The sequence below is a fragment of the Zeugodacus cucurbitae genome, chromosome 3 (genome assembly GCF_028554725.1).
Source record: "Zeugodacus cucurbitae isolate PBARC_wt_2022May chromosome 3, idZeuCucr1.2, whole genome shotgun sequence".
Taxonomy (NCBI): Eukaryota; Metazoa; Arthropoda; class Insecta; order Diptera; family Tephritidae; genus Zeugodacus; species Zeugodacus cucurbitae.
Genome location: NC_071668.1, coordinates 49,086,160 through 49,102,286, shown reverse-complemented (window position 1 = coordinate 49,102,286; position 16,127 = coordinate 49,086,160). Strand labels below are relative to the sequence as shown.

Genomic DNA, 16,127 nt, shown 5'->3' with positions numbered 1-16,127 from the left:
GTTTAAAATATACAGATTAATTAAAAAAAAAACTCAAAACGGCGAAAAATAACACGATCGGATCATAACATGGTTAGATTTGGCTACAATTATACTAAGTCGGCATCCAATCAGAAATGCAAAACATCTTTAGCGTTCAAAAATTATGAAAAATTCCCTTCTGAATCCCATACGCAAAAAAAGCGGCTTCAATTTGCGGAAGAGTACATGCCTTGCAGTGATCATTCTGACACTCGACTCAATGATCGGTGTTCAGTTGTTTTACTGATGAAAAACGTTATAATTTAGAGAGACCCGATGACTTTCAATACTTCATGATTTCCGCAAAGAAAAAGTGTGTTTAAGCCGCCATCACAAGTGAGTAATGGTACAGGATGCCATCACGTTAGAACAATTGATTTTATTTTTATTGGTCATGAAATGGACGGCAATAATAAATTACATCCGAATATGCCCCTCCCTAGTGTGATCCTGTGTATCAAATAATACTTTCATAACTTTATTTATGGCTTAATTATAGTCATAACTTATTAGTATTATTTTTAGTTAGAATAAAAGTGATTCGTGTTATCTCCAAGCAATTTGGGCTGTCAGCAGAAAAAGCTATTCCTTTAACGACAAATGAGAGCTTTGAAGCCAATTCGAAAATAGTAGGTCTAGTAAAAGAAATCCGTAATTTTTCAATGAGATGACTTGAGTATCTTCTATCTCGCGTTGTATAAGTGCGATCGGTATTTTTGATGATGAAGTTCGAACACGAGTGAACGCAAAACTTCATCGACCGAATGTCCACCTGCGATTCGTTGCAGGATCGACACGTTTCTTAAGTGGATGATCGCTGTAGATGAAAACTGATTTGGCAGACAATACTTTATTTTGAACTACCTCTCTACGGCCAAATGTAATTCGAACCCGTACTGTTAACAATGGTGTTCCACCAGGTTAATGATAAGTCACACATATTGTTAGTGGCTTGGTATAATCTTCTGGAGCTTGTTTGGGATTATTTTGCATCCAGCTTATATTCCAGACCAGGGGCCCTATTCTGTAACTCGATTCGAAAATGAATTTTCTCGAATTCGAATGTTTTGAATTCTGTAACTCTATTTTCGCATTTACAATCCTACTTTCGAATAGTGAATCCGAATAACGAATATTTGCAATTGCGTAGTTCGAATTTAATTGTTAAATGTACTCGAATTTCGTATAAAATATTCGATAGCTTATGAGTTGTAGAAAGAATATTTTTTGAAAAATTTAATTATTTTAATAAGTTTTATTACTTGGATAAGAAGTTTAAATGCAATTAATAGGGACTCGGCTAACCAAAGTTATTAACACAAAACCAAACAAATTTGAAATAAAGGTGAAATTTATGCAATCACATCCAAATTTTGCCAAAGGCTTAAAGCTTTTCTTGTGAGTTCATAAGTTATGCATTGCAAGACATAATTAAAGGCCTACTTGGAAAGTCTAAAGTTGTGTATGAAACTATAATCCCAAATGTAAAAACTATTTATAACCGTAAATAAAACACCAATTTGGCGATAATTCCATAATATTAGATTTATTTCTAAAAGATCTTCTCGCAATTCTTTCCTCAATAATTTCCTAGTTCTCCACCTAAAATGCAACGAACTCCTCCACAATGCAACGGAATCCATATTTCATATAAATTAAAGTTATTTCATTTTATTTTGACATTTAGCATTCGAAAATACTGGCACAGGGTGGTACAACTTTCGCATATTTATAAACTTAATTCGATTTTTTTACAGAATGCTAAAACACATTCGAGTCGAATATTAAATTCGAATAGAATCTACTTTCGAATCGAGAAACGGAATAGGGCCCCAGGTACCAAGAGATTATTATCTACACCTGTCCATGGCGAATGATGTTAATTGTGAAAAATTCGCCTCAAGAGACACTATTAAGATTTACTCTCCCAGCAAACAGCAATATCAACGAGGGTGTCTATAAAAGTGACAATATGAAATATCTTCAAAATTTCAACAAGTTGTTAAACAAAACTGTGCATATTTGACATAAATCGGATTATTCTATATACAACCTTCAATTTAATGCAAAAATAATGAATGAATAATGAACGAGGAATGATTAGTTCAGTCTACTGCGTTTTATAAGGAGACCAGAAGAATTCATATTTGAAGCTTTAAAATCTCAAAAAAACAAAACACTGATTTAAGCGATATTTGAAAGAAGTAAAAATAATCGGCCAAATATGCTGATGCCAAGACCGATTAATGGTCGGACTCCACATCACATTCACATTTAAATGAAAATTTTAAACAATACATTTACGTTATTTATTATAAAAATGTGAACTAATATTAAAGTGGTGATAAATCTTGATATTTATTAAAACCACGAATGGATGGATGGAGTCATATGTAGAAGTTCACGTAAGTGAGGAAAGTTTCTGACTGTGATTCACATGGGAGTGGCCAGGAACGATTCTTTTACATGTGGCTCAAGCAGCTCACGACTTCCAGTCTTAGACCAAGTATCCTCTGGGTAGCCAACAGACATCCGTTTGGAGGCGAGCTAAAGTGCGTAGGGTTTGGGACCTACCACATTAAAACACCCCCCAATGAAAAGAAAGCAACAGCCTCGGATGAGAGACCCCAATTTTGATGACGACCACTGCAAACATTTAAAGGACTACGAATTAAGGGCATGCACCTGGAATGTCCGGACCCTTAATTGGGAAGGTGCCTCTGCCCAGCTGGTTGATGTCCTCGTAAGAGTAAAGGCTGACATCACCGCAATCCAAGAAATGCGATGGACGGGACAAGGACGAAAGAAGGTGGGTCCTTGTGACATCTACTACAGCGGCCATATAAAGGAGCGCAAATTCGGTGTGGGATTCGTGGTGGGAGAGAGACACCGTCGTCGAGTCCTGGCATTCACTCCGGTGGATGAACGTCTAGCCACAATCAAAATCAAAGCGAGGTTCTTCAACATATCGCTGATTTGCGCCCACGCCTCGACGGAAGAGAAGGACGAAGTGATCAAAGATACCTTCTATGAGCGCCTAGAACGTACCTATGAGTGCTGCCCCCGCCACGATGTCAAAATCGTGCTGGGCGATTTCAACGCTAGGGTGGGTAAAGAAGGTGTCTTTGGCACAACAGTCGGAAAATTCAGCCTCCATGACGAAACATCGCCAAACGGTCTGAGGCTGATCGACTTCGCCGGGGCCCAAAATATGGTCGTCTGCAGTACCAGATTCCAGCATAAGAAAATCCATCAACCTACTTGGCTGTCCCCGGATCGAATCACTCGCAACCAGATCGATCATGTTGTGATAGATGGACGACATGTCTCCAGTGTTTTTGATGTGCATACGCTTCGTGGTCCCAACATCGACTTGGACCACTATCTTGTAGCAGCTAAGATACGTACCCGCCTCTGTGTAGAAAAGCGCACACGTCAACAAACACAAGGAAGGTTCGACATCGAGAAGCTGCAATCACAACCGAGAGCCGAACGATTTTCTACTCGACTTGCACTCCTGCTCTCTGAGAGCACTCATCAGCATCTCGGTATAAGGGACCTGTGGGATGGCATATCAAACTCCTTACGTAAAGCTGCAACCGAAACCATTGGCTTTCGGAAAAGTCAAAAAACAGCTGGTATGATGAGGATTGTCGTCTCGCAGTGGAGAGAAAACAGACTACCTACCTCGCAATGTTGCGATCGACCGCAACACGAGCGGGATGGGAAAGATACCGAGAGCTGAAGAGGGAAGCGAGACGCATTTGCAGACAAAAAAAGAAAGAGGCCGAAATGCGTGAGTATGAAGAGCTTGACAAGCTGGCCGACAGGGGTAATGCTCGAAAATTTTACGAAAAGATCCGGCGACTAACTGAAGTTTTCAAGACCGGAGCACACTCCTGTAGAACCCCCAGAGGTGAGCTAGTTATTGATGACCAGAGTATTCTGAGTTTGTGGAGGGAACACTTCGTGACGATTGGAATCTCAGTGTACTCTGCCCAATACATAAAAAGGGAGACCCCACAATTTGCGCCAATTGCCGTGGGATAAGCCTCCTCAACATTGCGTATAAAGTTTTGTCGAGCGTACTGTGTGAAAGACTAAAGCCCACCGTCAACAAACTGATTGGTCCTTATCAGTGTGGGTTTAGACCTGGAAAATCAACAACAGAGCAGATATTCACCATGCGCTCAATTTTGGAGAAGACCCGTGAAAATAGGATCGACACACACTATCTCTCTGTCGACTTTAAAGCTGCTTTCAACAGCACGAAAAGGAGCTGCCTTTATGCCGCGATGTCTGAATTTGGTATCCCCGCAAAACTAATACGGCTGTGTAAGCTGAGGTTGACCAACACCAAAAGCTCCGTCAGGATCGGGAAGGACCTCTCCGAGCCGTTCGATACCAGACGAGGTTTCAGACAAGGTGACTCACTCTCGTATGATTTCTTTAACCTGATGCTGGAGAAAATAATAAGAGCTAATATAAGGTACAATCTTCTACAAGAGTGTACAGCTCCTGGCGTACGCCGATGATATTGATATCATCGGAAGCAACAACCGCGCCGTTTGTTCTGCTTTTTTCCCGCATGGATAAGGAGGCGAAGCGAATGGGTCTGGAGGTGAATGAGGACAAGACGAAATATCTCCTGTCATCAAGCAAACTGTCGGCGCATTCGCGTTTTGGCTCCCACGTCACTGTTGACAGTCATAACTTTGAAGTTGTAGATAATTTCGTCTACCTGGGAACCAGCATTAACAGCAATAACAATGTCAGCCTGGAAATCCAACGCAGAATCACTCTTGCCAACAGGTGCTACTATGGACTAAGTAGGCAATTGAAAAGTAAAGTCCTCTCTCGACGAACAAAAACCAAACTCTACAAGTCTCTCATCATTCCCGTCCTACTTTACGGTGCAGAAGCGTGGACGATGTCAACATCCGATCAGACGGCACTAAGAGTTTTCGAGAGAAAGGTTTTGCGGAAGATTTATGGTCCCTTAAACATTGACAACGGCGAATACCGCAGACGATGGAACGATGAGCTGTATGTGTTATTCGACGGCATAGACATAGTCCAGCGAATAAAAAAACAGCGGCTACGCTGGCTAGGTCATGTTGTTCGAATGGATGAAAGTGTTCCAGCTCTGAAAGTATTCGATGCAGTACCCGCTGGTGGAAGTCGAGGAAGAGGGAGACCTCCACTCCGATGGAAGGACCAGGTGGAGAGGGACCTGGCTTCGCTTGGTATAACCAATTGGCGCCAAACAGCCAGAAGGAGGGATACATGGCGCGCTGTTGTGGTCTCGGCTATAACCGCGTAAGCGGTGTCTACGCCAGTCAAGAAGAAGACGAAGATATTAAAGCCCAAACTATGTGCTGCAAAATAGGCTGCGTGTTTTGATTCCATTGGAACTTCCAAGCACCAAATATGCCAATAAGTTATTTTCGTTTAAATAAAGAACCATTTTTTTTTAATCAGATTAAGAAACATTTCCACAACCTTGTGCGAGCAACTTGCTATATCGAAATTATGCGCCATTCTCCGTTTAATTACTGACGGTAGTTACCACAAATCCAGTGAAAATGATTTTAACTGTAGACTGGGGAAATCTACGAAGAAGGTTAAAAATAAAGAGTGATCCATTTCGAGGTTCCCCACTTTTTAAAGTAGGTAAAAACCACAGAATATTAAAATGACGAATGACACACGTGATGTTTTGCTCCGAGGCCTGAATGGAAGCGGGATTGTCCGCATATAATTTAGACTTTACATATCCCCAAAGTGTGATATCACAGTGATATCTTGGTGGCTAATCGACCGGCCCAAAACGTGAAATTATCTGCCCACCAAATGTACTCTCAATAAATCCATTGATTGTTACGATATGTGGGAAGTGGCGTCGTCTTGTTGAAACCAAATGTCGCCGAGATCATGAGCTACAATTCCAGGCATCAAATAGACGGTTATCATGTCACGACGGTTACGTTCTTACCGGCATCATTTTTGAAGAAATATGGACCGATGATTTCACCTGCCCACAAATCATGTCATGACGGTTACGTTCTTACCGGCATCATTTTTGAAGAAATTTCACCTGCCCACAAACCACACCAAACCTCTTCAATCACTTCAGGTTGCTCTTCGTCCCAAATGCGTCAATTTTGTTTGTTTACATACTCATTGAGCCAGAAATGGGCCTTATCGCTGAACAGAATTTGGCTCGAAAACGTCGGATCTTCTTGGAACTTTACAAGAGCCCATACAGCGAAGCAATGTCAATGGAGCAGTACTTGATTCATCATGTTTGCGTTACTTCCGAATTGGGTTTTACCTCGCCCAGCTTCATGATATTCCACGGTCCTGGTAGTACTTTCCTCATCCAATAAATCAAATTATTATTATATAGTTTTATTCTAACAATAATCTATAATATTTTATTTTTATCGTCTACATTTAATACATTTTAATATTTACATTAATAATAACATATTTTGCTGAGTGGATAAAAATCTTCGTCCGTATCACATCGCCAGGCAATAAATATTAATCTTGATTTGTACTTGGGTAAGGAAACATCGTACCTTTATCTGTATGGCATAAACAAAAATAATAAATACATAAGTATTAATTATAAATTTTGTGTACTCATATGTATAGTTTGGATTTTGTGTTTACCTGAGGAGTTGTGAAAATGTCCACTAAGACTAGGTTTTGGTGGAAGCTTAGGTGTGCCTTCGGTTATGGGAAAGAAATCTTTCGGAGACGATTTCGCTTGTAGCGCACTACTAATTATTGGTTGTGGAAAGCGTTGTTCATGTTGTTGTTGTTGCTGTAGTTGTAGTTGCTGATGATGTCCCATAGTTGTTGTATATGGATTTATAGAATTAGGAACACAGATTGTGTGTCCCAATTTGTACCGATAATAAGGCGGTGCAACTGTTGAGTGTGTATCAGATACTTGAATGCCGCCGGCTGGAATGTGTGGGGAAATTGGCGTCGCAGGTGTCATTGGCGATGTCGTTGTGGAGGAGCTGAGAGCAGGCGATATGGCTTGATCATCCCACGTCGACACCGAAATAGAACTGCCAGCATTTAGATGACTTGCAGCGATCGTTGGCTGCGAAAATTGAGGATATGTCGGGCACTGAGTTTGATTTCTTGTTGGGGCATACGCTAATGACGTCGTCTCAGTGGATGAGTGTAATGACACAGATTGGGCAGCGTTGCTGGCACCCGTTGATGATCGCTTTTCACTGGCCAAATTACGTCGAATCATAATACTGCTTGTATTTGGTAGCAATAAACTGCTCCTACCATTCAATTCGTTTGTATGACTGCGATGACATGGAGCAACGGAAAAATTTAGCCTTGGCGGAATCGGAGGAGGGCTAAGCTCACCATCACGTGGTGGCAGCTGAAAGGCAAATATTTGTCGATTATTAAAATTTTGCATTTTTATTTGTAAATAAGGTATTTGTATTATATTCAATTTGTACTTACAGTCGGAGCGTCAGGCGCTTGCCTTTTCTGCGCTAGATCAGCACAACTCTCAGTACGTTCCTTTCTGCGCGGTGGCAATGGCGGCGGTACGGAACGATATTCTGTGGTAAGCGGGGAGGGGACATTCACATGCGGTGAAACAGGTAACGGAGAATTACCCGATTCGACATCAGGCAATTGGGGACTTGCACTGCCCACATAGGCAACACTTCCAGTTGATCCACTATTAGTTGGACTGAAAGATAATGATAAATTTTGACATGAATATAATTATTAGATTTTTTTATAATATAAACTCTGTAACAACAAATAATAATAAAAAACGCATTGGAACTGAGTTTAGAGCCTTATAATAAAAAGCGCTAAAAAAAGCGTTTTTAATGAAGCGATTATTTGGAAACTTCCGCTGAAAGAACTTGATTTTTTATATTCTTCTTTTGTCAAAAGAAAATCGATGTATTTATCATAGAAGCTCTTTAAACCCTTCCCGATATATAGATATAAAAACAAGTAAGGAAAGGCTAAGTTAGGGTGTAACCGAACATTTTATACTCTTGCAATTTATTGGTGTAATTTTATTAAGATAACACAATTTGACAATATATGAGTCGGCATAACGGGTAATAGAATAACGCAAATCATCATAAATGGTATATGAGTGCAGAGGTAATTCCTGAACCGATTTCACTCATTTATACACTCACTAAATTTGGCTAAGATATCTCACATATTAACCGATATTTCCGGTATAAAACCCACAGTATTTTTTGAAAAACCTATAGATAATTGGATATATGGGAGCTGGGGGAAGTTATGACCCGATTGTAACCATTTTTGGTACAAAAACACATTATTAGAAGAAAAAGATTTCCTCTGAATTAAATTAAAATATCTGAGAGATTTACCCATATTTTCGGTGAAAAATTACTCTTTAGCACTGAGTTCTTTATGTTCGATATCAGGGACCTTGAAAAGTTATAGCAGATCAAATTGAATTATATAGGAAGAAGGCGTGGTTGTGAACCCATTTCGAATTTTGTTGAAATCGGTGGAGTAGTTCCTGAGATATGGTTTTTGTTCCATAAGAACAATTTCCATTTTTTTAAATCTGAGTGGAGCTTCCTTCTTCTATTTCTTCTATAAAATTTAGTGTTTTTGATGTTTTCCGTTAAAGAGTTTACGCACTTTTAATGGTTTTCAACTTAAGCTTTGTATGGGAGGTGGGCGTGGTTATCCGATTTCCTCCATTTTTAGACTGTATAAGGAAATATCTGAAGGACACGGCTCTAGAGAGTTTGGTTGATATAGTTTTAGTAGTGTACAAGATATGTACAAAAAAAAATTAGTAAGGGGCGGCCACGTCCCCTTTCCCAAAAAATACATCCAAATATGCCTCTACCTAGTGCGACCCTTTGTTCCAAATTTTAATTATATAGCTTTATTTATAGCTTAATTATGCTATATATATTTTTTCGGTTTTCGCCATTTTGTTAAACTTACCTAAAATGATTGGAGCTAAATTTATGTGGATGTGGTGGCGCATTCTGGAATGGTGTACGCGTATTTGTCGTCGTATTGACGTCGGCTCCTGGACTAACCACTCTTAATAATGGAGACGATTGCGTCGGTTCCTCAACAGCATGCTCACTAAGCACTGCAGTGTGCTTTACCGGTTGCCTCTGTGGGGATTGATGAGTTACATACATGCCATCAACTCCGTTCCAAATATTATCCAAACGTGTTGGGGGCGTTTCAACAAACGATGGTGTGAATGATGTCTTTTCTGTGCTGCCAGCGCTTGCTCCAGTTACACCTGCCTCGCCACTCCAAGCATTCGGTCCAGCCGATGTCGAGCTTATCGACGAGTTTAACTTCTTCGGTAGCTGTGGTGCAGTTGTGTGCGCGCCATCCTCCCCATTGGGATATTGAAATTCATTTTTAACCACAGCTTCAGTACCATGACCAGCATGACCGCCACTTATGGCATTGTGCATCCACATTTGTGTTTCGCCATTACGATCAAGTGTGCTAACATTTGACGCACACATTTGTGCATTTGTGTTTGTATGTGTTGTGCTCACATGTGAATTATAACTAATTGGGCTGTGCTGATCTGCCAGAGTGCCACCACTTACGCTGCCACTAATTGTGTGGCCTGTCTCCGCTATATGGCTGCCATGAGACGAGTTGCGCACACCAAATATGGATGTTGCATTCAATAAGGAATTACCGCTCGCATTACCGCCGCCTAGACTGTTGTTATGGCTAGTGTTGTTTTGTCGACGCGGTTTAATACCGGGGGATTTTAAGGGTATGGAGGCCCATTTGCGTGGCTATTCGAATGAAATGTGGAATGTAAGCCAAAATCAATTAGCAATTAATTATTGTAACAAGATATTTTTATTTACTCACAAATTTAGGTGCCTGCTTGGAACCACGTGGTTCTATGCGAAGACTGGCATGATACAGATAATTTGAGATTTCCGTATCAGTCATACCTTTGAATGGATCTAAATTTTCTAAGAAAGTCTATGTGAGGAGAATTTTGAGAAACATTTAATGTATTAATTATTTTATGTTTCAAAAAAAAAAAACAAAAACAAAAAAAAGCGTTCGTACTAACCCTGATTTTTGTATCTACTGATAGACAGTAAGGTTGATTTTGGTACAGCAGAATCTCTCCAATTATTTCGGACACTTTTCGACGTTTGGAGAAATTTATAAGCTCAGTGTTTTGTAAAAAATCAGGATTGCCTTCTTCCAAATGTAAAATATTGGTGAGATAGCGACCAAAGAATGGCACACATGGCGGATTTATTGAGCGCAAACGTTCTTGATACTTTTTCAAACGGCCATCGTTTGGTTCCCAGCATTCTTCTAGGAATTTCTCATATCGTGCTGGTAAACCCTGAAATGTTAACTTCAAACGATACACAGACGCACTACCCATGGCAGCGGTGATTGAAAGTATGCCATTGAAATTATTTAATTCGAGCATCACCATCATCACTTCAATGGCACGCGCCACTATCGCAACACGCTCTTCATAATTTTCCGCTTCTGTTATGGATTTCTCAATCCAACGTGTCACATTTGTGGTGTGTTTCATTATCTTCAGTAGATTCGGACTTTTCACGTCTTTGTCCTTTTTGGTCCACGGAGAACCTACTAGTTCCGATGGTTTCACATTTTTATACAACTCAAACTCAAGTAATGTCAATTGTCGTGCTAATTCTAATGGATGTAACGTTAATAAATTGATTTCGGAATCAGGAACGTTGAGATGGTGTTCAATTGGTGGCGGACTATTTCCATAAGCGAAAGTAATTGGTTTGTGGCTTTGCTCTTGATCATTCTTTTTAGGATAAGAAAAGAAAACATTTAAACGAAATATAAACCATCAGCACAGCTGAATAGATTACCTTGCGTTGCACGATTTTCAAAACGGAATCCACCCATTTTCGCATTGATTTGCCATTTACTAAACCCAAAAACTTTTCCAGCTCCTCCAGAAGTGTTGGATCCTTTTCGAAGTCATAAAAGTGATGGTCCACCCAGTGGCGTAGCACATTCAACACGCGAAACTGTACCGGTTGTACATATTCTTTGCGATAGCGTTTCCAGTCTTCTCGTTGCGAATTTTTATGCAACTTGTCTGTATCACAATTCAATACATCCTTATCTTTACCCTGTACATTGTCCTGATATACCAAACTCGGGTCGGGTATATTAAATCGTTCTATTAACAACGTTAACAAATTGCGTGGTGTGCAAAAATAGCGATATGTAGTCAGGAATGTGCGCACGAACATAGGATCGGCATAAATGTGATAGGTCAATCTTTCGATTAATTTGTACAGTGTTGCGCCCTACAAATAATTAAAAATATTAATTTATTTATATGCACGTAAAGAAAAATTCAATTGAGTTACCTTTATTTGTGGCACACCGGCACTCTCGCGCTCCTCCAATACGATATTTTCGGGACTATCAGGTTCAGCGAATTTGTATATTTCCGGACTAGGCATGCGCAGCGGATGTTTCTTCTCAATATCCAATAATATACTATCAAGTATGCGATCCAACATGGACTTTGTATTCACCATTATCAAATCAGCCATCCAGTCGTTTTTGTGTTGAGCATTACGTGCAGTGAGTATAACTGGTGGTTGCACGCGAGGCGCTATCTCAAATGAATGTTTCAACTCTTCTGTATCGGCACGATCATTTATTTCAACGCGACGCATGAAAAACTTCTCCTTTACGCGATAGTCAAAGCAAGGTGCACCATTAGAGGTGGCTTGCCGTTTTGTATTCGCTTTACAAAGGACCATGAGACCATCAAACAAATACACTTTACGTTCGGCATTGCGTTTGCCGGAACCCAATTTACCGAGAAAATCATCTGTGAATTTAATTCGAAAAAGTTAATGCATATGCAAATTATTATGTAAATGAAATATTCACCTCTTATAAATTCATTGCAATTTTGACCAACATCTTTATCCCAATGCTCAACAGAGTTTTGTAGTTCTCTTGTGCGCTCAATGGCCAACTGGCGACGGGCGCGGCTACTCAATGGCACGTGAGTTTCTCTGCAAATAAAAATATGATAATTATAGTGTTATTTAATGATAAAAAAAAAGAAATTATAAAATTAAGATAATATTGTTTATATTACAATGGATTGATATGTTATTAATCACAATAGTGTATCACAACGTGTAAGTGTATGAAACAAAATGTAGTATGTTATAAAATGTTTTATAAACATACAAACAATTTTTATACCAATGTTAAATATACAAAAATGAGTTAATTAAATAACTTATTAACTTAATTAAATAATTTATAATTTGAAATTTTTTTATTAGAAAGAAGATTTTTTATTTCTTTTTTTATATTAATAAATCTTAGAGATAATTTTCCCCTTATTAATAGGTGAATAGAAACATAGAAACGGATCTATTTGCAAATTTTATTGGTTGAAAAACATATTACAATTGTTATTATTTTATTGAAAAGTTTATAGTTAGCATGATGTGCAATGTGTGCTGCCTAAACTCTATTAGAACAAGTAAGGAAGGCCCAAGTTCAGATGTAACCCAACATTTTATACTATAGCAATTTATTTATGTTATTTTATTATAAGATCACAATTTGATCCATATATTAGGCATAAAGGTCATTTGCATAACGAAAATCATTATATATAGTATATGAGAGCTGAGATAATTCTTGAATTGATTTCACTCATTTTCACCACCAAGCTACATTATATCCAAGACTATACGCTGACATATTTTTTCCTTTCCATCGGATGTTCAAAAACCCTAATATAAGGTATATGGAAGGTAGGTTCGGAAAAAAATTACGCATGAGGTGTTCATGTTCGATATCTGGGGCCTAGAAAATGTGTTGTTAGATTTCTACAATTTTTAAAAGAGTGAGGCGGGTTCACAAATGTTATGCTTATGTAAAGTTTAGCTCCGGTATCTTCATTGGTTCTTGACGTATATGTTGTTAATTAATCAGATGGAATAGAAAATTGTGTTATATGGGAAGTAAGCATGGGTGTTAACCAATTTCACTCATCGATAATACTCATCGGTTGAGTAGTTCCTGAGATATGGTTCTGGACCCAAAAGTGGGCTAGGTAATGTCAATTTTCAATTGCTTATTCAATAAACTGAATGCAACTTCTTTATGCCATTTCTTATGTAAAATTTTGTTTTTCTGATGTTTGTCGTTAGTGAGTTAACGCACTCTTCGTAGTTTTTAACATAACCTTTGTATTTGTATGGGCGTGGTTATTATCCAATTTCATCCCTTTTAAAGGTGTATAATCGGATGCTAAAGGGAAATGTGTCCAGTAAGTTTGATTCATATAGCTTAGGTAGTTTGGAAGATAGTATATACAAAAAACCTATTTGGGGGCGGGGCCATGTCCACTTTTCGAAGAAAATTACATCTAAATATGACCCTCCCATTTTATGGGCGTGGCAATGGTCCGATTTCACCCATTTCAATGTCAATTATGGCAAGGAATATATGTACTAAGTTTCATTAAGATATATCTAGTTTTACTCAGGTTACCCGTTGCACGGACGGAGGGATATACAGACTATAGTACTCTCTTTGTAACATGCTTAATGTAAAATTGCTAATTACAAAATAATTACATATTCGACCGCAGATAAATTCAAAAAATAAAATTCTTATAATGATTTATGCTATGTAAGACATTATACTTACTTAGGCAGGCTGCCCAAAATGCTTTCGAGTTCACTTTGTAAAGGACATAATAAGCCTTGTACTTGTTTGAAGCTTTCTATATCATCTTCAGATCGACTGAGCTCTCTTAGCACATTTATGTAATCAAAGTAAACAAAAGCATGCGATACCGGCACTAAAAGTAATTTAGGAAGATAATACTTAACAGCATCACGGAATCCATGACCAGCCGACATTAGAGACTTTGCCTGCATAAACAATATAGACAGTTCATAAAATATATGATTAAATATTTAGAAATATTTATGTATGTATGTACTCACGTCCGTTCTAGCTAAGAGAGTTTGAAGAGCTTCTTTGGATTTTGGCGATGTAACTTCATTGGCATATTTTGAATATACGTGCAATTCCTCGCCTTCTGCCAACTCTTCAAAACAACTACCCACACAAGGTGTGCTCTGTTCTTGCGACATCTCGATGACATCTTCCAGTGAGCCAAGTAACGTCACGGTTACTTCGTAAATATCCATTATATTGGAGAATATAGGTTCCAACTCTTTGGGATCGCGCACAATTTTGGCCAACTCCTCACGGAAAACCCGTATTATCATATGCAAGTCACGTTGATACTGTTTTTCGTCATTAATGAGATCTTTTACCACCTCCTCATATGTGGTACTAGCACGTTGCGCTGGTAGTGTTGGAAGCGTTATTGCTAAACTGCTCGATTTCATCTCATTTGGTGAGAACAAATCTGTTAGCACCTTATCTGCGCACATTGCTACTTCAATGTCTTCCTTTGTGATTTCCAAATGCTTTATTTTTAGCACATAATTTCCGGCCCATTTCAGTATATCTGCAGATATATACTCTAATATTGCCACCAGGAACACAGAAACATTGCTATCGATTTTGTATTGAAGCACATCCTATTATAGAGAATAGCATATAAGAAATATGCGATTAGTTGATAATTCAGACAAAATAAAATCAATTAGGTAAATATATGAATTGTTAAAATTTAATATAGATAATAATAAGCTAAACAATTGTGTATTTTAAATATTACATTCGAATCTCACGGACTTTCTAATTCATTGTTCATTCGATATAAAGTATTTCCATATTATATTTCTAAGTTTTGCTTTACTAATTTATATCACACTAGTTGTTAATATTTCAAAGAGTGTTAATACTAATGTATAATTTTTTTTTGTTTTTTTGTGGGAAATGTCTACGATTTGTAATGTGAGTCATATATATTTAGTGGTGCAAAATGTTAGTCACACTGACAACTCACTCGACAATAAAAAGCAATAACTGTTATTACGATTTTATATATGATTTTAAATTTTGAATTAAATTGTTTACCTTTTGCAACATGCTGTGCACTCTGTCCGTTGGTAGCACACATTTTTTCTTTTTTGAGGAAACCGTTTCCCTGGCTTCATTTAAAGCCCATTGGTCTATTGGATATGGAAATGATTTCTTCGCCTTTTCTTCCACGTCCTATAATAAATATTAATTATTATGACATCAAATAAATAGTTTGACATATGTATATTTACCTGTACAGTGTGGGGCAGTGGCTTAGCGCATAACATTGCTAAAATGCGCAAGCAAAGTGTTTCCACAAACAAAAGTGCATCTTCTTGGGCCGATAAGCGTGGGTGCACTTGTTCTAGCACCTTTTAAGAATAAAAATCCAATTTTATTGCAAATATATTTTATTAATAACACCTTCATATTATTCGATATACATACCTTCCTCAGGGACGGTATAAATAATCCTTTCCAGCGCCCTGCATTTTCGCTTTTAGTGAAATCGTAACCATCATCGTCGCAGTTGCTGCTACAGACATGCTGAGAAGAGAACATTTCTATGTTCTAATCGCGCAGCTAACACCAATAACAACCTCCACAACCTACACTGTTTGGGGTTTCTATGTATCCCCGTCACAATAGGAAATTGAGAACAAATTATCAAACAGGAGTTGGTCTATATGCACTACTCGCCATTGTCGTTAGATTTATGAATGTGGCTGAAATTTGTATTTTGTATACGAAATTTTTCTACCACTGCACATAAGTATTTAATTTTTGGTCAAATTATTATAGTATGCACTTATACCGAACACTGATTACAATATTTTTTCTTTTGTGTTTCACTTTAAATAAACTGAAGGGACCCCTTGGTCCACACAACGACAGATTAATATCCAAAATATTTTTTTCTACGACACACTCAGGCAATGTATAAGAAAATCAAATCTCTTTAAAAAAACGAGTATTGAATAAAATAATTGTCACAGTCTCGAATATCGATTCTACTTCCACTCAATTCACAATGATTACCAGAAGTACATTGT

At 38.1% G+C, this 16,127-nt stretch overlaps 1 protein-coding gene across 1 annotated transcript; it reads right to left on the bottom strand.

Annotated features, from left to right (window-relative positions):
* Positions 1-6,410: 6,410 nt before the first annotated feature.
* Sos (protein son of sevenless) lies at positions 6,411-16,108 on the bottom strand. The gene is made up of 14 exons (XM_011192446.3): positions 15,523-16,108; positions 15,327-15,446; positions 15,130-15,267; positions 14,082-14,687; positions 13,780-14,006; positions 11,992-12,119; positions 11,457-11,929; positions 10,947-11,393; positions 10,148-10,879; positions 9,937-10,053; positions 9,025-9,857; positions 7,525-7,759; positions 6,700-7,438; positions 6,411-6,611 (listed from the first exon to the last, which is right to left on the bottom strand). The coding sequence occupies exons 1-14, from the start codon at positions 15,634-15,636 to the stop codon at positions 6,568-6,570; spliced, it is 4,953 nt and encodes a 1,650-aa protein (XP_011190748.2). The 5' UTR covers positions 15,637-16,108; the 3' UTR covers positions 6,411-6,567.
* Between the last annotated feature and the right edge of the window lie 19 nt (positions 16,109-16,127).

Bases quoted from the DNA above. Each gene is read 5' to 3' on its own strand.
- Sos (XM_011192446.3), bottom strand. From the start codon at position 15,636: ATGTTCTCTTCTCAGCATGTCTGTAGCAGCAACTGCGACGATGATGGT. The intron at 15,268-15,326 runs GTAAATATACAT...TATTTATTATAG, and splicing joins CACTGCCCCACACTGTACAG to GACGTGGAAGAAAAGGCGAA. The intron at 6,612-6,699 runs GTAAACACAAAA...TATGCCATACAG, and splicing joins ACATTTTCACAACTCCTCAG to ATAAAGGTACGATGTTTCCT.